Below are 25658 nucleotides of genomic sequence, written 5' to 3'. Positions count from 1 at the left end.
CCCCCCCATCCGCCGCCGCCGCTGTCGTGCTGCCAGTTTTGTCACTAATGCCGAGGTATGTCCGGTCCCGGGGCGCACGAAGGCGTCGGGCCATGACGGGGTGGCTCCCGACACGGGAGGTGCCGCGCGGCGCGCCAAAAACTGGCGGTGGCGCGGGTCAGTTTGCGCGCGCGCCTGTCACGCAGCGGGGTCGTGCCGCGCTCGCGCCGGCCCGGCGGCGGTTGCGGTCAGCGCGCGTGGGGAAAGCGCTGGCCAGTCGAACCGGACTGTGTTTCACTGGCCGGTAGATTTCGTTACTGGGGACTGGATAGGTGAATGGCGTAAAGGTCTGGTGATTGCGGACCGGCCGACAGGAAGGAAGGGTCCCGGAGATCTGACGGGTGTCTGGTTCCGGGGTGCCTGTCGGACCTCAGCGGATGTAGGATGTATAGAGGTGACCTCGGAAGAATGTGATGGCCTTGGCTAAGAATGAATGACGATGCTAGACCACAATCAGTGCTCGGGTTTCTGGTGATATATTGAATGTTTTTAAACTGATCGAAACTGCATAGGCGGTAGCCGCAACAGGTTTGGTGCACGTTGATGTGCCTCGTGACTCGCTGAAATAAACATGAAAGCTGTCTTTATTCATGGAAGCGAGACGTTGCAGGCTGACTCAGCATGCAGACTCATACTGCCGACTGTGGAAGCAGCAGTAGCAGAGAAGTGTACGCAGAATGCGTCTATTCCTCTTGAATCGGTTTCTTTGCTGGCGTTGGCCCGTACTGAATGGCTGAAGCGACTCAAATGAATTCCAGTGTGCGGTGACCGTTTCCGTTACGCCGCTTTGAGACGTGATGGTGCTACACGCCAGACCGTGACCAGACTAGGCCATGTCCATTTATCCCAAAATCTTTAGATATGGCGATCTCAAAACCATTGAGGGCTTTTTCTCTTGCTCCAGTTTCCTGGAAACTAGTTCGATTTGATCTCCAATCATCTATTTATACCGACCTCTTTCTATTTTTGGAGGTCAATCTGGGTCGTTCCCTTTAATGAGTCTGTTGTCTCGGTTTGTTATACGAGGCTAGTGCTACTTTTAGCTCATATTGATCAGTAGCGTTGGCTTATCCATCCCACCAACACTGGGTCTGCCGGCTGAGTCTCCCCGATAGTCAGATGAGCATTCTGGGCTCATCGGCTCATCGATAGACTGCTGGCTCAGAGCTCGGACACTGCGTGTCAAAGATAGTCAAACGAGTCCAAGAGAGAGTGAGAACAAGCGAGGGAGAGAGAAACGCCTTGGAATGTCAACAGTTTGACGCCAACGACAGGGACTTAGCGGAGGAGATTGCCAACGGTGCGTGCGTGCGTGCCTCGCCTCGCGCGCCGTTTGGCTGATGTAACCTCGTCGCCTCTGGCCGCGGCGGCGCACGGTGGGCCTCCTGACGGGCGACGGACGCTTCCTGAGACAAAAACTCGGTCCGATCCGGTCCGTCCGAGGGTCATGCGCTGAATCCGTGGACCTCTCTCCAAGGACCGTGGCCCTGACGCGGCGAAGGGCATCGGGGGTCGGTCGGCACAGAGAGAGCGGCCAACTATTTAGTGTCAAACTGTACCGGTGTGATTTATAGTGTATCAGAGCGTCTTTCGGTGGGTTGGATGGATGGCTTGTCATTTCACCGCTCATTCGGAATGAAGAGGCCCGACATGCCTGCCGTCAAAAGGGTCAAGTGGTGCTGTCTAGATGCACCAAATGAAGTCAAGCCATTCGAAGAAATGAGGAAAAATAGCTACATGAACAAATGCTAACGAAAACGAAGTCTGATAGGGTCCGGGCTCAGAATGTTGCGGTTTGCGCTGACTGATCTGTGCGTGTGCGTGTGCGTGTGCGTCGGATCCGTGATCCGACTCTGATCGGCCCCGGGCGTGGGCGTGACGCCCGGTCACGACCCGCGTCACGCCTGTGACATCACACCCGGAGCTGCGCGTGCGGCTGTGACGTCACGCCGTGGGGCTGCACGTGACCCGGGCGGCCCGTGTCGGCCGCCGCTCAGACTTCAGTAATGTGGCTGGGAACCCTGACAAGGGCGAAAAGAGCCGGGCCGGGCGTCCGACCAACAGGGCCTCAAATTTGGAATTCGGCCCGAAAAACCGGTTTTCTCCATGTGCCTCGGCCAGAATGCCGTCCGATGGTGTTTTTGCTGCGGGCCCATTTCTAAAATAGTAGACGACATGACGTTTTCGTTGGTTGTGCGTCACCAGAAGCCTGTGGAGGACGGCTCGGGTCTGTTCACAGTCCCCTGCGGTCAGGACGGCTCTGTGGTTTCGGCCGTGCGCGTCCCTCGCGTTCCCTCGCCACAGCCCGCGGCGCCCAATTCTCGGAGACATCGGGCTGGCGACGGAAAATCCGCGCCGCGCCGCCGTGCGCACCTCAAGGTCGAGCTGTCCGGTCCTGACCGACCCCCCCCCCTCCCCGCCCCCTCCCTCCGGCCGATCGCGCCAGGCTCCCCAGGCCTGAGCGGCTCGGCTCGGCTGGGCGATGAGGACTGACAGAGGTGAAGACGTTTTCCTTATTGCGTGAGCTGGAATTGGGGAAGGTTATCGGTGATGGCCGCGTTTGACAAGAACGTGAGAGTGTCGTTAGGAATATCAGTAGCGCGATGAATAAAAGCTGTTTTTAACTGGTGTCACCGACGAAATGAACTGCCCTGTTGTTCTTCTCTTTCGTTTTACATTTGACAGCCACGCGTGATCTATCGCAGTACTGGTCGTGCCCCGTGAGCCTGGACCAGCTCTTCTGTTAGTTTCTCGTCTCATGTTCTAATTGCCTACAATTTGTCACTCGCGATATCGCTTCACACTTGTCGGCTGTTCGTGCTCGCCGCGCACCGTATCCTTTTACCGAACGTGCCGCGTGAGCCTTTTCGGACTTTTCTCACCAGTTTCCAGTGTCGCTATTCTGAGTGTTTTTAGATGGACAACCGAATTGTTCTCTTTGTGCCCGCGGCGGCTCCTCGAGTCGCTGCGGGCAGTCTCCACTTGAACGCCACCGGGTACAGTCCTCGGTGGCGGTGCGCGGCTCCGCCGGCGCCCCGATGTGCGCCGGTGTAGTGAACCCGTGACGGAATCGTGCGCGATTCCGACGGCACCCCCAGCGGGTTGCCAACGTGAACAGTGACGGAGTCGTGCCACCGAGCACGATTCCGAGGGCACCCCCGTTCGTGTGCCCAGTGAACGCCACTGAGCCCAGCTCAGTGGCAGTGCGCGAATTCGCCGGCGCCCCGACGAGCGCCGGCGTATTGCAGTGCAGTGAACGGCTTTGACGGCGCCCCGTCCGCGGCGGCGCCGATGTGTCATCTGAACTCTGAACAGTGAACTTCATCGACAGTGCTCACTGTGTTTTTCTCTGGTCCACCTGTCTACTCTGCGCTCCTCATTTCACCCTCGTCTACCGTTCGTCATCATCTATCGTCCGGATTTCTTCAATACATTCTTCAAAATTCATCGAAGTTTTTCCTCCGCTACAATAAATGTCCCGGCCCCCATCAGAGGCTCGTCAGGGTCGGCGACATTTAATGGTCCTCCGGGCCGGATCAGGCCAGAAGAAATCAGAAGCGGAGGAAACTTCATCGAAAATGGAAAAACAAGAAGGGAGACCGCAAAGTGAAGGCGCTGTCGGCGGAGTTCCTGTGACGATAGAAACTGAAGAAACCATGGAGGTTTCGACGCTGCAGCAGCCGCGCCCTGAGGTGAGTTCCAGTTCGTCAGCATCCCGCGCATCCGCTGAGGCTCAGCTCACGGCGCGAAAAAGGGCTCTGCATGTGAAACAGTTGGAAAAACGACTGGAGATGGAGCGACAGGAAGCGGAGCGAAAGCAGCAACAAGAAGAGAAGTTGAGGCGGCAGCAAGAGGAGTTGAAGCGTCATGAAGATGAAGTGAGAAGACGACGTGAGCTGCAAATCGCAAAAGATGAAATGGAACAAGCTGCACTAGAGGCACAATGGCGACAGCAGATGAATGATCGACGAAACGCCGGCAGAAGGGACGACTTCATGAAAGCTGAACGGGAAGGACAGCGAACGGTTACTACGAGACTCCCGCAGTCCGAAATATCATTCCACTGTCCTCTCCCTCTCCCTGCTAGCCCCGTCCCAGCTAGCCCTCAGATCAGCAGACCATCGTGGATCGACGAGTTACCCAAAGATAGGATACCGGCGTCAGAAAGTGTCCAGAAGTTGAAAGTTACGGACAGCCAGAAAGTGACAACCAGATGGATCTCCATCGCTACTGCCCAGGTACTTGGCATCTCATTCGACAACCAGCTACCCGCTGGGCCAGACCTGCTGAGCTCGGAAAAAGAACTCGCTAGCAACAAGAACCTGAAAGAGGTGACTCAAGAATCCTGCTCGAAAGAAGGACGCCTCCGAAAAGTGAACCCAGGTGAAACAGCTGAGGCAGCAAAATCCCTGCAGCATCCCTCAGCCAGAAAACCGAGCGAAGACCCGGAAATCCAGGTGATCTCCGACTCCGACGCTGCTGCCCAGGTGCTTGGCGCCTCGTGCAACAATCGACCACTCGCTGAGTCAGACATGCGGAAAAGTCAAACTGACGTCCCGCAACGATTCCAGGAAAGGGCTGTGGCCTGCGTAGCGGATATCCAGGAGACGGCTGATCAGAAACAGTTCATCCGACAAGAAAGAACGGCTCAAAACCGCCTCTCGCCTGACCTGAACGACGGACAAAAATCAGACCAGAACGAGAAGGAAGAAAACGTCTTCAAAACCGAATCGTGGCTGGCGTCCGCTGACCTTGTGCCGCAGAAAACAGTCACCGATCATGATGCAGATGCACAAGTCAAACTGAAGACAGAGACCACGAAAGCGCGACACGGCAGTGTCTGTATGGACGACGCCCATCAACCAGAACGAACCGTGTCAGAGGCCGCCAGAGCAGTAAGAAGAGATGGTCCCGATCTGCTCACAAAGGAAAACTTACGGCTCGAAAACCAGATGAACAACACGAGTGAAGTGCAAAGCAGCACACCATATGTGAGACAAGCACACCCCGATGCGGACTACGATGACACCTATCTCCCTGCGGAAGGAGCTCTGGGTGCTGTCTGGGACGAAGAGCGAGACTCGCCGAGTGCCCAGTTCCGAGACAGTAAGAAGCAGACGACCAGACGAGGAGCGCTCAGGAGAACTGCGGTTATCTTCGACCCCGTGAGGATCGCCGCTCCGTATCGGATCACGGTGCAGATCCTCAAGGAGAAACTCTGGATGCTACGACACATCCGGAGCCGATGGAAGAAAGAAAAAAATCCCAAAACCTGGCACATCGAAAGGACTCTGGTCCCTGGTTCGAGAACAGAGCTCCTGCCAGGACCGGACAGACGAGTGCGCGCTGTACGACTCGTCACTGCGAATGGAGCGACCCACACACGGCCGGTCACGTGGTCGCTGTCCTAGAAGAAGCAGCTCAGCTGTAGTGAACGGGTTTGTCGCCACATCATTCCCACATCCTGACAGCTGTACTTCGACCGTACTCCCACTGACCCACTGAGCCTGGCCTATAGACCATTTCTGAAACTTCATCTCGCCCTCCGTCCCGTGGAGCAGACACCAAACTCGCCGAGATTTATGTCTTTTCCCGTGTCCCCCTCTAGCCCGGCTCGCCACATGGACCGCTTTCCCCTCCCCCGTCCGCGCAGCCGGCCATTAGGCACGAGTGACATCTGGAGGTGGGGGAGCTCAGCTGAGTGGCGCGTGCCGCGCTGCCGGTTGACACTGACCTTGAGTACCGAGGGAAACTGAGGCGACGAAGGACCCTGCTGACCTACTGAGAGCAGCGACCGATCAGCTGACTGCTGGAAGGACAGCACATCAGCTATTCTGGAGAACGACAACCGAAACCGGCAACAGCCGTGTGAACACTCGCGTTGCGTTTCTGGTGTAGCCGAACACTGCGCACCGGAGACTGGCGTCAGAAGTGACAAAGTGACGCGACCAGTGGACTAATGTGCAGATGACCAGGGACGAGGTCTAGCGCAATGAACGATTGTGAAGGTGCCGAAAGTGTTTGCATTCGTTATGATTTAGTACTAAGTGATATAGGTAGTGTACCATAAATCTGTATAGGTGCTTGTGTAGTTTAGGAAGAACTCGCGAGAACCTGCGTAGCGAAGTCGTGAATCTCGTGGATGTACAGAATGTTCCGTCGGTGTTCAGTGGTTGTGTGATCTCCCGTCTTAAGTCGATCACAGGGGAGGAGTGTGTCACCGACGAAATGAACTGCCCTGTTGTTCTTCTCTTTCGTTTTACATTTGACAGCCACGCGTGATCTATCGCAGTACTGGTCGTGCCCCGTGAGCCTGGACCAGCTCTTCTGTTAGTTTCTCGTCTCATGTTCTAATTGCCTACAATTTGTCACTCGCGATATCGCTTCACACTTGTCGGCTGTTCGTGCTCGCCGCGCACCGTATCCTTTTACCGAACGTGCCGCGTGAGCCTTTTCGGACTTTTCTCACCAGTTTCCAGTGTCGCTATTCTGAGTGTTTTTAGATGGACAACCGAATTGTTCTCTTTGTGCCCGCGGCGGCTCCTCGAGTCGCTGCGGGCAGTCTCCACTTGAACGCCACCGGGTACAGTCCTCGGTGGCGGTGCGCGGCTCCGCCGGCGCCCCGATGTGCGCCGGTGTAGTGAACCCGTGACGGAATCGTGCGCGATTCCGACGGCACCCCCAGCGGGTTGCCAACGTGAACAGTGACGGAGTCGTGCCACCGAGCACGATTCCGAGGGCACCCCCGTTCGTGTGCCCAGTGAACGCCACTGAGCCCAGCTCAGTGGCAGTGCGCGAATTCGCCGGCGCCCCGACGAGCGCCGGCGTATTGCAGTGCAGTGAACGGCTTTGACGGCGCCCCGTCCGCGGCGGCGCCGATGTGTCATCTGAACTCTGAACAGTGAACTTCATCGACAGTGCTCACTGTGTTTTTCTCTGGTCCACCTGTCTACTCTGCGCTCCTCATTTCACCCTCGTCTACCGTTCGTCATCATCTATCGTCCGGATTTCTTCAATACATTCTTCAAAATTCATCGAAGTTTTTCCTCCGCTACAATAAATGTCCCGGCCCCCATCAGAGGCTCGTCAGGGTCGGCGACAACTGGCATGCATGGTAACACTAACAGCAGCCTTTCTGCAAATTCAGGGCTTTCTGAGATGCATGTCTCGGCTGTTGACCCGCCACCCGGTACAACTTGCTGAAAAGAAGTCATATTCAAGGGGCTCTGATATGAATTGGCGCGCATCGTGCTGTGACATTCTAGAGCTCTCAGCTCATACATGTATTTTGACCTTTCGAAGGACTTTTCGCCAAATCACGGTGCTATGGCTGATCCCTGACATGCAATGTCACTTAAGTGTGGTACTAATCACCGGACTTATTTGCGAGGATGACATGCGGACTTTTCGTCGTATCGAAATTAAAAAAACAACTGCGCACTATTACGTGATTTTCATCAGCAAAGCACTGCTTACGTGACAGCTCAGGTAGAACAGAATGTGATAGGACAGATGCTCGTTAGGCGGCAAGAACCAATTGGTAATGTAATTGACAACTATAAATACCAACTGAAACAAAGACAGTCTCAAGTTTAAAGGCTTGAGGAGCTAGGGCGAAGGTTGTCAATCTGTTGCGTGTATATTTGCCTGGTTATTTGGTAAGTGGCTAGTGAAATCTACACGGAATTACTGCGCATTCCCGTTCGCAGATCAGTTACCTGGGAAACATTCATCAGAGCTATTCCAATGCCTCCAACTTTGAGGAAAGATATTCATTGCCTATTGAGCAACAACATTCCTATTCGGAATTTAATATCTCTTTCGCTCCAAACGGTGAGGTGGTTGTGAAAAGTCCGCCGATCCGACTGGTCGGCCGGCTCATTCACCGAAAACAGCTCCGCTTCAGAGTGGCTCGCGCTGTCAGCCGCCGTCGCCTGGGACGGCCAGGGCGGCCCGATGCGCAGTTCTGGCCCGCTCTGTGCGCTCGCCGTTTGTGACCGTGCCGCCTTGGTCGGACAGGAACTGCGTCGCCGACGCGGCCCTCTACCGTGCCGGAAGTGTGGCCGCGCGGATTGCGCAGGCGACTCCGGCTCGGAGCGCTTAGCGCCGCCTGTCCTGTGAAGGTCACAGTCGGCTGGAAAACGGACTCGGAAAGGCCAGCCCAGTGGAAGATTGAGCCGTCATTAAAATGTTTTCAGGTGGTGGAGAGGGGTGAAAACAGGCGGCGTGTCGGGTGAAATGTGTGGGAGGTAGTGGCGGGGTGCGCTGTGGTGGGCTGGGAAATCGGTCACCGCGGGGTGCGTCCCACAAGGGGTGTAATCGCGCTGGAAAGACACGGCGGCGCTCTGTAATTCTGGTACCCGGTGTGGAGCCTCTGCCCACTGGACAATGATGAAACCGACCGCAAATAGACGTTTATATTTAGCTGCTGCTGTTAAATGTCCCAGATTTCTCGGCTATCGCTGTTAGTCTGGCTATGAGATGATGTCAACTCTGGTCTTGGCTTCCCTTCCGCCTCGGTGGCACGGTGTCTGATGGTGTCTGAGCTTCCTCCGGGACAGAGCTGCAGCCACAGACACAAATCACGGGCGCCGTTTTAATTCCATCCACGTCGTGTAGCGGCCAATGTCGCTATGAACATTGAACCCATACGACCAGAATGGTCTGGGCGGCCATAAATTACAATTATTATCATCATCTCCCCACGAGCCTGGCCATCGATCACACGTGAAATGAAGCTGGGTTCTCTATTAGGGCACACGACACAGTCAGAACTCACCAGTGCCAGATCAAGTAAGATGCCACCCGGGCGGGCGACGCGGCCCGCTCCGTCGCCCGTCGCCGTCGACAGTTATCGTAGCTGACGGTATCGACGTGACGCCCATCTAGCCCCATGGCCCGCAGTGCGGGCGGCGCGGGGCGGGGCAGATCACTGACCCCGCCCGGTGGCTGGCGGAAACGACCAAGGACATGTCAGGCCGGTGTCACCCCGTGAGACCGACCACCGGACCAAGTGATTGACGGTGAGGGGCGGCCGGCGCACAGTGTCCTGGGACGGACAGCCTGCGGCTGATGTCAGCGAGAGGGAAGCCATGGTAAATGCGTCACACAGGCCATACTGGTGCCGAAGCCTATCACAGAGCTGTCACCGTCGGCAACCGAACAATCCGCTCTTATGCAAGGGTGTCGGAGGTAGCTCAGCAGTGCCACCGCCACTCGATTCAGAATTCATGACAGCCATCAGAACGGCTGTGTGGCGAACGGGTGGCTGTGATTGGAAATCCAAATGGTTATCGCCGGGACCGCCTTTATTCAGCTGCTTGACGACCGGCTGTCGTTCACTGCCCGGGGCTGCTCGGCCGCCGCCGTGGGTATGTGTTTGTTCCGATCGGCTCAGTCGGCCTGTGATAGCCGTCTCACCGCCCGCGGCCCGGCTGAAGTGCTGCGCCGCGGTCTACCGGGGCCTAATGGGCACGGCGCGGCCACCTCTGATGGACGGGTGCTCGGCCGATATCGGTAATCGCCAGCGCCGCTCCGCCCCGTTGCCAGCGGCGCTCGCGCAGGCCGTGGAATGGGTCCCGACGCGAGGTCGGCGGACGGATGGTAGATTCTGATCGGTGTTGGGCTTGGGGTGTTGACTGTTTATCCACTCGTTTTCCCTCACGGGTAGGTCATTGGATTTAAAAAAAATCACGCCAACTGAAGCAAGCTGCGCGAAACAGCCTTGACACAATGTGGACAAAGAACGCAGAACCTTCTGTGTTTGCGCCGTGTTCTAGCTCATTGGATGTTCACTCTGACCAGTATCTGTTCTTTTCTAAGCTTATCGTTTCTGTTCCCGTTTCAATTGTCGACCAGCCAGCCAGCTTGTGTCATGTGTTTCTCCTGTTTCCGTTATTGCGCCACGCTCGTGACGTTACGTGACGCGTCGTGACTAGCCGTGACGCTGTAGCGCGCCGCTCCCGGACGGAAACTGTGACCTGGCGGCCCGTACCGAGCGACAGGAGCCACAGGTTTCCGCTCCGTCAGACCACTTTTAGCTGCCGACGAGAATATGCTGACAGGGATGTTGATTGTTGTCGGCTCAGGTCATGGGACGCACTACGCAGTATCTTGTCCTTCCTTCGATGTTTGAAACAGTTTACTGCTACCACCGGTGGTTAGATAATTTGTATTAATCATCGGCGATAAATGTGCTTTGATATTTTGTCTGATAAAAAGGAAATATTTTATCACAACTCATCATTACTCACGGCCGATTGTTAGATACTCGTTGACATTCATATCATTTTTGGATGACTCAAACCGGGAAACAGTAATCTCACTAAATTGGCGGCTGGCAATGAACGTTCATCTGCACACGCAAGTTCGTCGGTATGATAGTGTAGCGGTAATTGTATCGATCGCGTCCGTACCTCTCCCTGTTCAGCAGTGTAATTCGTGTCAGTCATGGTGACAATGAAACTACTCGCTATCGGGCGAACACCTGGGGACACTGGCAGCTGTGCGGTGGCCCCGCCGGCGCTATCGTTTGTTTTCTACCTAGCTCGAATTTAGAGTGCTCTCCCGTCTGTGTTTGTTCACATGTACGCGAGCTGATGGGAGATGGGGTAATGTAACGCCTTGGGACAGCCCCGGGGCTCGGGCAACTGCTGTAGACCCTCACGGCCGATAGATTTGGCCGCTTGTTTGCTAGTTTGGCAGCCTAGCTCGCTGGTTCATTGTAGGAAGCCGGCGTTTTTGCGTTGATGCGCACAAAAACTGCTGAGGCTGATTTCATCAGCGGCTGTCGGCGACGGCGGCTGGACGGAGCACGTCTGCAGAGGCGCGGTGATTACTGATTTGTGCTGTCCGGGCGGCCGATACGGTCCGTTCCCACAGTCTCACAGTTCCCACAGTCACCGGCTGGCGACACTGACACTGACCCGTGGGCGGCGCTCCTGTGTCACCTCTGTGGGACTGTGGAACCTGGACCTGGAGGCCTCTGGGTCCACATCTGACGGGACTGTGGGACTGTGGGCTCAACTCTGACGGCCGTGGGACCGGAAGGACCGTCAGGTCAGGTGGTGGCGGGGCGGCCTACCGGCGTGGCGGGATGTTTCGGCGTATTCACGTTTCCGCTCACATGACCAGGAAACGCAGGGATCCACGCAGTTCCTTCATGCGAAACATGAAAAGTTTCGCCGTGTTCGACTGTTCCGATTTCTGGGTAATTACGGATAAATATGTATGAATGCTCTCAGTCTGGGTTTGTAGTTTCATTCGAACCGGCTGGTATCGCAACATGGGAGCATTAATGCGCTACATGTCAGCTCGTTACTGCGTCCGGGTGTGTTTGACCGTCAGCTGCGCCTGTTGCGGTCTGGCGTACTACGTCGCGCCATTGCGGCATCATGACACTCCCCGGCCATTGTCATACGGTGTTTTTCCGTCCCGTGACCGTCGTGCAGTCGTGTTCTACCGCTGATTTGCAGTAATGACTCATACACGCAACGTTGACTGCTCTGTGTTTTAGCCTTGTGGATAGTGTGAAGTGCTGTACTCAAACCCTGCGACTGTGACTTTGTGATACAGCTTTTTGGCCAATGTTTGAGTGTCTGATGTGCGCTGTGTGTTCCAGCCATCTAACATACCTTTCTGTTTCAGCCGCCTGGAATCTCTGGGCGCTATGGCCCACAAGGTTCGGGTGCAGGCCAACGATGACGTGTACGAGACCACCCGACAACGAATGGCCGAGGTGGAGGAGGCCAGCATGAAGAACTGGTACGTAGAAACGGTGGTGGTCGCTCTGCTGTGACATTACATACATGACCGGAACTGGTGGGCGCCTGGGGCGGTTGATATCATTGCTCGTCTGGTTGTCTGGGGATGCTACAGGCAACATAGGATTAGTGTTATGAGGTAACTAGGCAAACAGTTATTAAACCGCTGGCGTTATTTGGGTTGTTCGGCGATCAGGGTAACGTTTTGTATCAGGAAATGTGTTTCATCAGCTAGCTCGCCATCCATTTGTAACGGTGATTGGATATGGCGTGTTTCGTAAAATTGGGCAAGTAACCAATTTTGGCTCGTTGCGGCAAAGTGAGGGGGAGGGGCGGTAAACGGCTGCAAATAGATCAACGGTCGGTCTTGGTGGCTTCGCTGAACGATCCGTTGTGGGTGGTGTCGGGCCCAATTCGGGGAGACGCCGTTCCGTCGCCCGCGGGGGCGGGGCAGGGGCGGGGGCGACGATCAGCTGATGCGCCCACCCTCGCCAAGAACCGGGCTGGGATAGCGGGGCGAAACAGAGCGGCCAGACGGCTGTCGACCACGCCGCCGGCCAGAAATGCGGCGCCGGTGGCGACGCGACGCTGGAATGGAATCCAGCCGCAGGAATCCGTGGCTCCAGTGTGTGGGCGACGATGGCTTTACTTGGTCTGGTACATGGGGAACTGATAGTAGCTGGGAATAAATAGTAGCTCGCTGGGAAGACGGTCAGCCCTAACCCGCTGCATCGCGCCGCTTCCTTTGAGCGAAGGGTGACCGAATTACTGCTCGCTGCGAGCAGACGGAATATGCATACTGCGTAGTTGCCAGCGGGCTCCTCGTCTCGTTCGTACGCAGGTCGCGCGCCGTCGCGTTCGCCGCTGGCAAAAACACGCCGGCACCGTTCACCAGACGGCGGCGCGTCGGCTCGGCTCACGGCCCCGCTCGCTGCCTCATTGGGTGCCTCATTGGGTGCCTCGTCGGCTTGTTGATGGGCTAGTTCGCTCCCACTGGCTCCTTATCGTTGATTACCTCCGAGCCGACTGTTGTGTTGGTTCTATCTCGGGCGGGGGCGGCGCCCGGCGGCGGTCCGGGGTGACCTGTTGCCTTCACAGCCGCCTCCGCCGCCGCCGGCAGGCAGCATGGTTGGTATTGATCGTCTGGGGATAACTGGTGGGCTGAGGGCGACACCCAGCCCACCCACCTGGGCCTCGGCGCGGCCGCCCCCGCCCCCGCCCCCGCCCCCGCCTCTGCCGTAGCCGACGCCAGAGCCACCGCCCCCGCCCCGCTTCCGCTCCTGATACCACTCTTATCTTCAGCGTTTGGGATACGCGATTAACTGCGTTTTCTGTCCCTAAATAGGCATTCTTTGAAAATCCGTTCGGGAATCGGGGTGATCCTAGCGTTCTTACTGTTTTCCTCGAAGTACCATTGGTGCATTACAATCAGGTGCTCTATTGGATGGGACTTTCTCCGTCCGGCTGGGGGCTGCAGATGCGACACTATCACTCAGGCGGGCACGGGTGAATGTTTGTCTGGGGACTGGGAGACCGATGGGGAAAGGTCCGGGAACGCGGCCGATCCATCTCGCCTTCCGTCGTCGGCGGCGAGCGGCGTCGCGGCCGACGGGGGCGGATCGACCCGGGCGCGCCGGCGGCGGCGGCGGTGAGCAGACGCTTATGGACGGAGCGCGATCGAGAGGAGACGGTCTGGGGCGTGGCGGGAGCGGACAGATTGGTGAGCATCCTGTCTGGGAGTGGCGTCATGCGGAATGATGGTATTAGTCTGACAATGGAAACTCTGACTCAGTGGTATGATGGTAGCGGCCGAGATTGTTGTAATAACTCACGGCGGATAAACGGAAACCTTGGCGACGTCATGAGACGTACTACGTGAGGCCTGTCACAACCATTGCAGTAGTGTTATGTGATGACGACATGACATACGCAGTCATCCACTGCGCCCCATTCCGTTTTATGTCCTTGGGAAGGAGTTCTCTCTCTCGGCGCGATCGGGACCGCGTCTGGCCAGTCCGCCGGGCCCCTCGGTGGTCAGTCCGGCCCGGCTGCGGCCCGGTCCGGTTGTTTACTGCGATAGGAGCAGGTATCGGCCGACTGATCGGCTGTCCAGCGACTGCCTGGCCTTGTGGTCGGCTTGCCGAGCCGGCCCCGTTACACGGGCCGCCGCTGCTCAGCGCTGAGCCCGTCACTGACTGTCGTGTCGTGCCGTAATTGCGCTGCAGGCTGGCGGACTGACAGCTCTGAGCTGGCGATAGCCTGTATGGGCTGTGGAGAGATCTGATCGTTACCTGCCTCATTGAGAGGAGAGGGTTCTGATGATGGCTAACATCAACATATACCGCGGCGCAGTGGTGTTTGTTGTTAGCGTCATCGCCGTGCGCTGTTACACGCGCAGTGTTCGGTCGCGATCGGACAAAAACGCCGTAAACGTTTTGTTGTTTAGCCCATTTAGCCACTGATGGGGAGAACAAAAGTGCGGCGCCGCACAGTGCGCCGGTAGAGCAGGCGGATCTGGTCGACCGCCGCGGCGCCACCACGTCCGTCCGGTCCGAAATGTCAGTGACGGAGGGACGCCGGTGGCATTTGAGCTGTGATTGACCGCTCGAGCGCACGTCAAACTAAGTGGAAGACCACTGGGCCGCTGTGACGGCCACATCCCCGGTCGGCCGTCACCGGTCGTATTCCACCGACTGTCGGCGGGTCGGGGTAATTAATTATCAGTCGCTGCGACATATACCGGCACTGGCCTTGGCCCAGAACGGGCCGCGTTTCCACCGTGTGTCTCTCTGTGTGTGTCGGGCGAGCTCGACGCAGGCCGCCCCGCCCGCACCCACCCACTCTCCTAGCGGGGGTCCCAGCGGGATGGGTGGGGGGCGGCTGCGGATGGGACGGGTTACGCCCGACGAATAAACATCGTGCTCTAAGCGCGCTCGCGTGGAGCACAGAGATGCTTCAGGCCGACCTTGCACTGCTGTTGTTTGCGTCGGGGATGTGGAGCGTATGCATGCAAGTAGTGACGTGCGACGCAAGCTCGCCAGGTCGTCTTATCTTGAAGACGGGAAGAGCCACCGCATGCGGGGGTACGGATGGATACCACACGGGCTTTCCCTTGTGTGGTCAGCTCTGTTCTTTATAATGCTGCCGACGTAAATTGGACGTCAGGAAATCTGGTTATGACCGAGAAAAGCTGGAAAGAGTAGCCTGCCACGGGTTCTGTGTAATGATGCAGATCTCTAGTGTTTCATAGTGTTGGTCCAGACCCAGACTGCTGGAAGTGTCAATGGAAGTCTAAGGTGGACCAGATGACTGGTATCTCTTGAAGTTTGTTTTGCTTTGCAGTTTGCATTTGTTGGGAATATCGCTGAGGAACTCCAGTAGCCCTACACAAATGTTTTGCTACGATATCTGTGGATGTCTGTGTTTGACATATCGACGGTTTTCATTTGCAATCGTTGCGTCTATCACAGTGTTCTGGTTTTGACCCTGGTTTCCTCTGTTTGGCAGCACGCGGATGATCAAACAGGGTGACCCGTTCATCGGCCGCCGGGTGAAGGTGAAGGCGGGGCCCGGTCGGCCGGTGGCGCCGGCCGGCCGTCGGCCCGACCCGCTGCCGCACCGGTCACCTACCATGCAGCCGCGCCAGCCGCCGGCCTCCGCGCCGCCGCCGCCGTCCGCTCCGGGCCGGCCCGCGGCCCTCTCCGGTCGGCCCGGAGCGCCCGCCGGCCGGCCCGCCCCGGGCACTGCGCCCGGACGGCCCGCCACCGCCTCTGCCGGCGGCGGCGGCGGCGGGCCCGCCTCCTCCGACGTGATGCGCCGTCCTCTCAAGTGAGCAGCCGTGCCGCCGCGCGCGAAAAGCCTCCTCCTCAGTGTGTGGGTCCCCCGCTCCTGTCTCCTGACGTCTACTGCTGACTGGCCCCCCACTCTCCTGCTGTCTGTTACTAACTGATATCGGTCGGACCTTGCCCGCTGAGCTCCCGGCCCGTCCGTCTCGACCCATCGCCTCTTATCCTCACCCCAGAGCGCCTATCTCCGGCCATCGGATGTTGTGTGGACTCCCCCTTCCTATCACGCCCCTGACTGGTGTCTTGGCCCGACCTATCAACCCCCGCCTCTGTCTGATCAGCAAACATCGCCCACCGTGCCGGCTGTCCGGTAAACAGACTGTGCTGCCCAGTCAACAGGCGGTATTGTTTGGTGGTACTGGGAGCGGTCAGCGTCCCTCGTCTCTCAGTCTCAGATCAGTCCATTGTCTCAGTTTAGTTCATCTTATTGTGTTTCAGTTGCATCCATCGCCCCCTCACTTCCCGTTTCTCGTCCCTCTCTTGCAATCCCATCGTTTGTCATGATGTAAGCTGTAACTTTCCCTGGTTGCACGATGCTGTGAAATACTTCACTGAAGAACGTAAATCTATCTTCATTTTTTCATGTTTCTCGTCTCGTTTCCAGCCCACCGTTTCTCCTCTTCACCTTTGTTTCATCTCTGCTCCCTCAGTCCCAGTCAAGGCCTCCTTCCACTGCAGTGGAACGTTCGTGGAGTATCTGTGGGTGCCCGTGGAGTGCTGTCCAGTGCGCTGACGCCGTGTGTGCGGGGTGCCCGTACGAGTCCGCCCTGTGCGGCAGTGTTTGTGACCTGGATCATGTCCGTGGGACGTCTGGACTGTCCTGGACTAGTCAGGGGCCCTCCGGGGTGGGACGGTTGTCCAGGAGACTGAGTGATGTGACTGGACGGGTGGACTATGCTGATGTAAGTATCAGCTGTCCAGGCTGTGGGCCGTGTTTTGAGTTGTGAAGCACGGGTATATGCGAATGAGAACATAACTTCGTTACGGATTAGGCATGTAATGCTTAGAAATGGAAAGTCAAATATTTATGTGAAGGTCCTAAGAGGTGCTTCAGGGGAGGCAAGTGTCGAGTTTTGCTGATACTGAGCCATTGAATGCATGGAGCTGACTGTTTCTGTGGCTTTGTTTCAGAGAGAGGCTCGCACATCTGTTGGCAACACGACCGCGCAAAAAGGTGGAAGTTATGCAAAAACTGTACAAAGGTGCGTATTTCTACGGCTATTGCCGGTTTGGTTCTATTTATTGTCAAGTCTTCATATCTTTTGTGCCGAAAATGTGTCTCAATACAGGGCAGGGGCGGATCCAAGGGGGGGGTCACATGGGTCATGGCCCCCCCCTTGAGGCCCGGGGGCCCAAAGACCTGCCAGGGGCACCACCGGCCTATCAGGGGTATCACAGTCCTGACAGGGGCACCACAGGACCGCCAGGGGCACCACAGGCCTAGCAGGGACACCACGGGCTTGGTGCCCCTGGGCCCTGACAGGACTGTAACGCCCCTGACAAGCCTGAAGTGTCCCCGGCAGGCACTTGGTGCCCCTGACAGGCCTGAGGCGCCCCTACAAGGCCGGTGGTGCCCCTGGCAGGCCTGTGGTGTCCATGGCAGGCCTGTGGTGCCCTTGCTAGGCCTCTGGTGCCCCTGACAGGCTTGTAATGCCCCTGGAAGGACTGTGGTGCCCCTGGGCCCTGACAAGCCTGAGGTGCCCCTGACAGGCCAGTGGTGCCCTTGCTAGGCCTGTGGTGCCCCTGGCAGGCCTCTGGTGCCCCTGACAGGCTTGCGGTGCCCTTGGAAGGACTGTGGTGTCCCTGGGCCCTGACAAGCCTGAGGTGCCCCTGACAGGCCCGTGGTGCCCTTGTTAGGCCTGTGGTGCCCCTGGCAGGCCTCTGGTGCCCTTGCTAGGCCGCTGGTGCCCCTGGCAGGCCTCTGGTGCCCCTGCGCCCGGAGAGGACTGGTGCCCCTGAAAAGTCTGAAGTGCCCCTCGGCAGGCCCGTGGTGCCCCTGACAGGCCCAAGGTGCCCCTGCAAGGCCGGTGGTGCCCCTGGCAGCCCTCTGGTGCCCCTGGCAGGTCTGTGGTGCCCCTGGCAGGTCTGTGGCGCCCCTGGCAGACCTGTGTTGACTGGTGCCCCTGCTAGGTCGCTGGTGCCCCTCACAGACCTGTGGTGCCCCTGGGCCTTGACAAGCCTGAGATGCCTGGCTATGACAGGCTCGTGGTGCCCCTGATAGACCAGTGGTGCCCCTGCTAGGCCGCTGGTGCCCCTCACAGGCCTGCGGTGTCCCTGGAAGGACTGTGGTGCCCCTGCCCCTAGGGGTGCTCATGGGCCCAACAGGCCCGTTGTGCCCCTGACAGGCCTGTAGTGTCCTTGCTAGGCCTGTGGTGCCCCTGCTTCCTGGCGAGCCTGTGGCGCCTCTACAAGGCCGTAGGTGCCCCTGACAGGTTTGTGGTGTCCCTGGAAGGACTTTGGTGCCCCTGACAAGCCTGAAGTGTCAAGGACAGACCCTTTAGACGCCAGTGTCAAGTTCGTCGGACTGACAACGATTCGCTTACCTGATAACGTTCCTGGTAAGTACTCACTACTCAGCGTCCACAACATATACATATACACATAGCACATTCATATATACTTGCTTACAATTGGTAAATGTGGTTGTGGCTAAGAGTTAAGATACTGACTAAAAATAAAAAATAAAAATAAAAAACTGAAAATGGGGGCACCACCAAAATGAAGTGGACGAAATCCGTTGAGTTTTTAATTTTGGGTATAGGTAGGGGCACCACTTCGATTCATGACCCTCCCCTTGGAGTTTTCCTGGATCCGCCCCTGATACAGGGTAGACGGAGCTACAGTTGTGGTAAATGATGTCACATGGCAGCAGCTCACCACATGTGGCGAATTATGCCATTCAGGTGCACGGGTGTTGTGTGACAGATTTATTTGTGAATCAAGTAGGTCTGTTATTGGGACTGGCGAGTTCTGGGAACTCGGCGATGGTGAAGCGTGGCAACGTGTTTCCTTTGTCCAAGCTGTGTTATTTGTACCTTAGGATGTCATTATTTGAAGACAGTGAGGCAGAGATGCCCTACGATAATCGATTGTGTCAAGAGATGGTGTGTTTTCTTGCGATAAAGACGTGCTTTGGCGCGGCTGTGCGTGGTATTGTATCGAATGCAGTATCAACGCAGATAACGCGCAATCTGTGGATGTTGTTGGAACTTTGGACGGTGGCGCAGCTCCTCTCTCACGTTGTTTCAAAAAGGTCACCCGGCCCTGACCTAGACGGTTTGAGTTGCATTTATCGAACAATATCTCAGTGCGTGTCGAGCAAAGGTGTGTGCCCTGACCGTCGTTAAGACATGGAAGTGCGATGCCATCTCGACTGCGGTGGGTGGAGTGGCGCACGTGCCGGCAGAGTGTTGAACCCTGTCCGCGGCACGGAACCCTTTCTGAGAACTGCCGCCTGCCGCCTGCTGCTGTGAACTGCCATCCATCTGCCAACCGCTCGCCACCCGGAGACCCAGCAGATTCTCCATCGCCGGCCCGCGGCGGTATAAACACTGACAGAATATGTCGACAGCGGTCGCCGACAGCACACCGGTCGCCATGGGCAACACGGCTGCATCTGTGGTAGAGTGTGGACCCTTGTCGACCGGTCACGGTGAACACGGGGCCAGAACGGCGCCGCAGGGATCGTGATAGACTTCGTGAGGGGCGGAGTTGGTGTGTCTATTGTCGATCATAGACGTTTGTACCGTCATTAAACCATGACTACGCTCGCGGAGGACGGCGCCGGCGCCTGAGGAGGGCACTGCTGCTGTGCTAGCCCCGGTGGCGGTCGGCAGTGACGGTCGGCGATTTCGGGGTAGTGGCGTGACTCGGTGGGTTTTACTGACCGCTGTCCGCGCCGTCCGTCCGCCGGTGACTCACGGCCGCAGCGAACTGTCGCCGAGAGGTGTTTTTGTTTCGGAGTGACGTGGTGACGTAACGCTGATGTGAAGTGATGTGATTTGGTGTCCACTGATGTGTGACGTGATGTGATTTGGACCGCAATGTCTCACGCGATCCATGATGTCGTTTTGAGCTCGTGATTTACTAACGTGCCTCGCTGAGACCCAAGAGAATGAAATATGATCTTGTCCACAGATGGCTGTATGTTGCGTCATCTTTTCCTCAGTCTGGACCCGATTGAGGGCCGAGAGCTGTGCGAGTTTGCAAATGTTTTCAGCTGACCTAGGCGTGATTCCGTTAGTAGAAAACCTAATCATCGTTCGTCGTATTTGTCTCGTCGTGCAGGCGCACCCATTCTAAGAAGCACCTTATCTGTCGCGTAGCTGACCGCATCGATTGTTCTCTGGGGGGCTTCCGTCAGCGCTTTTGATGTTTGTATTATGTCCTGGTGTCCTCATGTCCGCATGTTCGGTGGCCCAGTATCGTCGTGTCGTGCTGTAGCTTGCAGAAGCTACCCTTGCTGTTCACATGAAGGTCTACCGACCGCAAATCCCGCTTCAAGTACATGTCGGATTAAGTTACTAGATGGATGCGTCAGGAGAGTGACGGATGACTTTGTTTTCGTGTCATAACCTTCCGAAGCTAATGCCCGACAAGGCGATTGGCTGTTCAGGTGTAATCTCTAGTCCAGGCTTGAGTCCTGCCGACTTCATCAGCTCGCTATGAGTGATCACACCTTGGCCGCCCCGCCCGCTCTCCCTCCCTCCCTGCTCTGCCTCGATATGTACTCTGTGCGTGACCGCACCCCTCACTGACCCCTCTCCCTCTCTCTCTGCTCTCCCTCAGACGGTATCCGGGAGAAGGACAAGAAGAACGTGCACGGCCTGCTCGGCTCGGTGGCCACGCTACGCGACAACGTCTACTACCTGAAGCGGCATTGCTGGAACGACGTCTCGCAAGACTGGCCGTTCTACACGGAGCAGGAGCGGCGTGACTTCGCCGCCCACCGGCCCGAGAACCTGACGCCGCCCAGCAGCGACTCGAGCAGCGGACGGTCGCCGGCCGGGAAGCGCCCGTCACCGTCCGGTGCTGACCCTCCGGCCGGCTCGGCCGCTGCCGCCGCCGCCGCCAAGCGCCAGCGGGTGTCGCACTACAAGCGGCCTGGAGAGGCGGCCCCGGGACCGGGCAGGCCGCGAGCGGCGGACGCCGCTGGGTCCGAGCGGCGCAACACGGGCCCGCAGTACGACTGGAACAAGACGGCCGCCCAGTCGCCGAGCTCGACGGGTGTCAGCGACCGCACGCCGACACCCGACTCGTCTCCTGACAGCCGCCACTCGGGCTCGTCGGCGACGCGGGAGGAGGAGCCCGACTACGTCAGGTGAGACTCCGGGAGAGGTGTCGGGGCGCCCGGTGGGCAGCTGGCGAAAAGGAGATCTGCATTGGTCAGTGTTGGCGTAACTTGGGATTGAAATTTGTGAAGAAAGTGAAAATTTAAGGTTACGATGCAGGCGGTAGTTGTGAGATCCTCTGGGGCGACTATAAACTATGAACATTTCAGCACGAAAGTACTCGTGCCGTCCTGAATCAACTGTGGCCCTAGATCCATACACATTTGTGAGACAAGCGGGCCAAGCTCATCCTAGTGTGCACTTTGATAAGAACCCGATTCATGGCACATATTGCGATGCAATCAAAGCAGGCGGCTGGATGCCTACGCACGAACTTAATTCCATAGCCGTTTCAAACGCTGCTGCATCAAACAACTGTCAGCTGTTTGATGCAGCCTTGATGCCGTTTGAGCGGGATCAGGAGATGTAACTACCCGGAAACTAGTCGGAATGGAAGAGCCCCGGGCGGCCGGCATCGCCACGGCGCCCCTGACTAACCCTTAGATTGTGGACTGTAGTGGTCCCATGGACCGGAGCGGTTGAGTTCTCGCCACGCTGTCAACCCACCGCTCAACCCCTCATCCCTGCCTGTATTCGGGTACGCTCTTGCGCTTCCCCTTCCATCTGAGGCGTCTTGTCGTTAGCTTTCGTCCCACTCCACCGTACCGAAGTACACCATAGCGGGCGGTGCGGTGGCGGCGCGCAGCTCCACCCCCAACAGCCACGTCATAGCGACTCGAACAGGACTTATACGGGGCAAAGGCGAGGGAGAGAGTGACTGAGTGAGAGAAAACGTGACGGGAGGAGAGGGGAGTGAGTGAGGAGAGAGTGAACGGTGCGAGGCATGGGACTAACCGGCCAACCGGAATGGCAGCCATAATGGAAGAAGCTGGGAAAGAGTGAAACCTTGTGGACACTAGTAATTTCTTTGGTACAGCGACACCCACTCAACCCATGCTGTTCAGGAAGTGTCTCTTTAAATATGCCCTCTAGTCCCGGTTTGTCTGCACTGAACGGAACACTTGCCGTCGCTCGCCGCGCCGGGTCTGGTCATGTCTGGTTTGGTCTGGTCTGGTCGGAGCTTGTCGGGTGTACCCGGCTGCGCCGTTGCGCCACGGCGGCTCACCCGTTACCACACCGGGTAGGCCGCGCTACGGCTCCTGTGACCGATACTGTCTCCCGTCGTGACCGATGAGGTCAGACAGGTCACCAGGTCAACAGCGGCGGCGGCCAGGTCAGGATAGATGTTAGAAAGGTCAGGGCACGGCACCGCGGGAGAGTCCAATTCCTGAGAGATCAGAAAGGCCTTTAGCTCTTGGTATTACCTTTATGCGTCATGTGACGTTGAAACGAACCAGACGCGTACTTTTTGTAGCTACAGCAGGGAGTGCCACAGCTGAATCGACAACCGACGCAGAGAATGTCAACATTTGGAGCGCGACCTTTACAGCGCGCGGGTGGCGGCTGGCCGGTGCAAAATTGATCGGCCGCCCCTCCTGGGAGGGAGCCCATCTCCATTGGAGTTTTGCACCAGGCTACGGCCGGCGCTAGTGCCGCCCCCGCCCCCGCCCCCGCCCCGGCCCGGCCATGGCGCCGCGAAGTTGGTCGCTACTCGGCTGCAAACTTTTGGCGGTGCTGGGGACGATGTGCCCGTCACCGGCATGACTGGCGAATTTCAGAGCGGACGAAAATCGTGAACGTTTGCGCAGCGATGCGTTTGCGCCATGGCATCAAAGTGGCACCGCACATTCAAAAGGCAGGACTGTGTCGTTACTATGGATCAGAGCTGACTGGCGATATGATGAGAACACATTAGTAGATGGTCCCTGTTACCGGCTGCTTGTATAGAGTCGCTGATGCAATGCATATCGTGGGGTTTGCCTAACAGTTGCCAAATAAGTATGTCAGATAAGGATGCTATTCGCCTACACCGCCAAAGATGCCACAACTTTGCACTTTTAGTGCCATTTCTCATCATAGGCTTGACGTGCGCAAACAACCCCAAAATTATCAAACTAAAATATCGTGCCTACCTCTGAAGTTTCTGAGTAGGCTCTGCGGATATTTTTAGATTTGTTAATTCTAATGTTTATCTACATCATGTTTGCGTTATGATTTGAGGGCTGAGGAGCTTGACGTGATCCGATATCAGCTACCGCCGCCGCCTTTATAGCCTGACTCGCTCTTGTCTATTTCGTTTTGATGTCCTGTTGGGGCTGCGGTTTGAACAACGTGAAACTGCTCTGCCAGACTTGGGCCTGGGATGCAATATTTGTTGCAATGCTGCTACGCGTGTTAGCATAACTGTATAACACTCGACTCAGCCCATGAACACTCAGCCTATGATGCGAGTTTCCGCGAAACCTCTAATATTTTGACACGGAGCACAACCCTGGCCCGGGCTGGGGCCGCCCATTGCTGGCTGTGAGCGGGCGCAGCATTGAGCAACACCTGCCGGGCCACGGACTGGGTGTCCCTGTGACCGTCGACCGGCCCGGCCCGGACCGGATCGGCCGAGCCGCTATCGTCCAGCGCCGACCGTTCACCGGCCGAGCAGCTTAGAAGCCGAGCGGCCGCCCCCAGGTGCCATTAATTAGACGCACTTTGAGCCGGTCCGAAAGCGAGACTTTGAACCGGAGCGGCCAGTCTGAATTGTCGGCGAACTGACTACAAATGGAAGTCAACGCCCCGGGCGGCGATCGGCCCGCTCCGGGCTCGCTCCGGCTCGGGAGGCTCCGGAATGGCCCGGAGAAGCCCGGAGGCGGGCCGGACCGACTCCGGAGGGTGGGGTCCATCCCATCCGGACGGACCACTTTGCGGATTTGGCCGCAGCTGAGATGTGGAGCCAGCCGCGCCTGTTTCGTGTCGGGAGTAAATGGCGGCGATTGCGAGGCTCGCCTGTCAGAGAAGTTGTCGGGAGTTGGGCGCTTTGTTGGAACTGCCTGATGGCCGGGCCGAGCGAGCCGGGCTTTTGTTTGAGGTAGGACGGATTTGTGTGAGAAGTGGCTGCGTGATCGGGTGCGGCGGGATCAAGGGTCCTGCTCTGCAGAACTTAGCTGTTATCTCAACGAGCTACGGCTGAGGTTCCTGGAATTGTTATTGCTTGGTTGCGTTTGCCAATAGGGAGAACTTGGTTTAATTGGCCTCGGTGTGTGAAAAGTACTTTAACGATGTAACTGATTCCAGGTATCCATCTGTTTGTGTCGCTTAATTGCAGCCTTGCAGACCGCTTACTGAATCGCCCACTTTTTGTGTTGCTCCCTCTACCTACTGAGCCTGAATCTAAGGGAAAACTGTCACCCGTGGGACTCGAACCAGCGCCTGTCACTCTCACTAACTAACTCGTATATCTTCTTTCCGGCAGTCAATACGTTCCAATCACGTCCGAGCAGCAACTGCAGCGGTACAAGGCCGACTTCGAGGCGGGCTACGCCGAGTACCAGCGGCTCTGGGAGCTGGTGGGTACTGTGTACCGCAAGTTTGCCGACCTGGAGCAGCAGCTGAGAGCCGCCGAGGAGGGCTCCGAACAGTGGAGGGTAAGAGAGCGAGAGGGATACGGAGACGGGAGGGGTAGAGGGCGGGACAGAGAGGGCTGGGTAGCAATAACCGCCTCAGATGGCTGCTAAGTATGGTGAGGTGGCTAGAACAGGACACGTCCATATGAAAATCACATTTCGTTATTTGCGTGAGAGGGCCAGGTTTCTAAAATTCATCAGGCTCAGCTTGTGGTAACTCATCATCACGTCGGGTGTGCCTGGTCGGTTATGTAACACGCCGCATGGCTACACGACATTATGCGAGGCTGGCAGCGGGTGTCTGGGATGACGTGATCCACCCGTCTCTGTGTCGCTGGTTCGGGGAGCGAGTGACGCCGCTGCCGACCGGAAATCCGCGCCCGGCGAAAGCCGAATCCAACCGTCCCGTCCCCGCCATGTGCCGTGGAATTATGTAGCGACACGGTTCAATGGATGATACGGAAACGATTAGTTGTGGGGTGGTCGGTGATGTGTCGCGGGCTTAGAATGTCAGTTTTCGTATGATAGAAGTCCTGTATCTGTTGTGCTTATGGTGCACCCGGTCCCTGTCTGTCATGTTTGAATGTTTTACCGATTCTTAGCACTGAGTAGTTTTATATTTCGAATCTAATTTAACCGCCCGGCTGCAAAGTTCAGTGCATGTGTACTGTATAAATAATCCAGTCTGGCAGACGGTGGCACGTTGCCTGTTTGATTTTACACGTGCCGCGTTCTTGAGCGTGCCCCCGAGTGGTGTGGGCGGGCCGGGCCGGGCCGGGCCGGGCTGTCTGCTCGCCTTTTTCAGTGAGCTGTTTGTACAGTGTGGCTGTGGCCACCATCTGTTGTTCCTGGAACACCCGCCACTCACGGATGACTCTGTCGCCGGCGCGCGAGAAAGTGTTTTAGCCGACAACTGTGGCCCCCGGCTCTCTCCATCCGTCTGTCTGTCCGTCTGTCTGTCCGTCTGTCTGTCTGTCTGCTGACAAATTGGAAACACTAGCGGTGTTGTGAGGGTTAAAGAAGGAAGGGGGTAACGGGACGTGTCATTTTTCACCAAGTGGGCCTTGTATTGACCGTGTTTTCATCTCTTGAGCTGGACCGGCCAAACCTAAGCTTTAAGCTCCCTGATTGCCTTGTGCTGTTAGAAGGCGTGATTTGAATACACTG

The 25658-nt window shown here is 57.1% G+C and overlaps 1 protein-coding gene across 1 annotated transcript in view; it reads left to right on the top strand.

Moving 5' to 3' along the window:
- Positions 1 to 25658, top strand: part of LOC122368694 (RNA polymerase II elongation factor ELL-like) — a 57164-nt gene that overhangs the window by 28352 nt on the left and 3154 nt on the right. The window contains exons 4-8 of the mRNA XM_043342887.1: positions 11686 to 11802; positions 15309 to 15629; positions 16778 to 16848; positions 20435 to 20966; positions 24341 to 24512. Of these exons, the coding sequence (XP_043198822.1) occupies positions 11686 to 11802; positions 15309 to 15629; positions 16778 to 16848; positions 20435 to 20966; positions 24341 to 24512 (1213 nt within the window). The remainder of the gene's footprint in view (positions 1 to 11685; positions 11803 to 15308; positions 15630 to 16777; positions 16849 to 20434; positions 20967 to 24340; positions 24513 to 25658) is intronic.

The sequence above is a fragment of the Amphibalanus amphitrite genome, unplaced genomic scaffold (genome assembly GCF_019059575.1).
Source record: "Amphibalanus amphitrite isolate SeventyFive unplaced genomic scaffold, NRLGWU_Aamphi_draft 000968F_arrow, whole genome shotgun sequence".
In the NCBI taxonomy this organism is placed as follows: domain Eukaryota; kingdom Metazoa; phylum Arthropoda; class Thecostraca; order Balanomorpha; family Balanidae; genus Amphibalanus; species Amphibalanus amphitrite.
The sequence above is the reverse complement of the archived record's forward strand: the minus strand, read 5'-3'. Positions and strand labels throughout refer to the sequence as shown.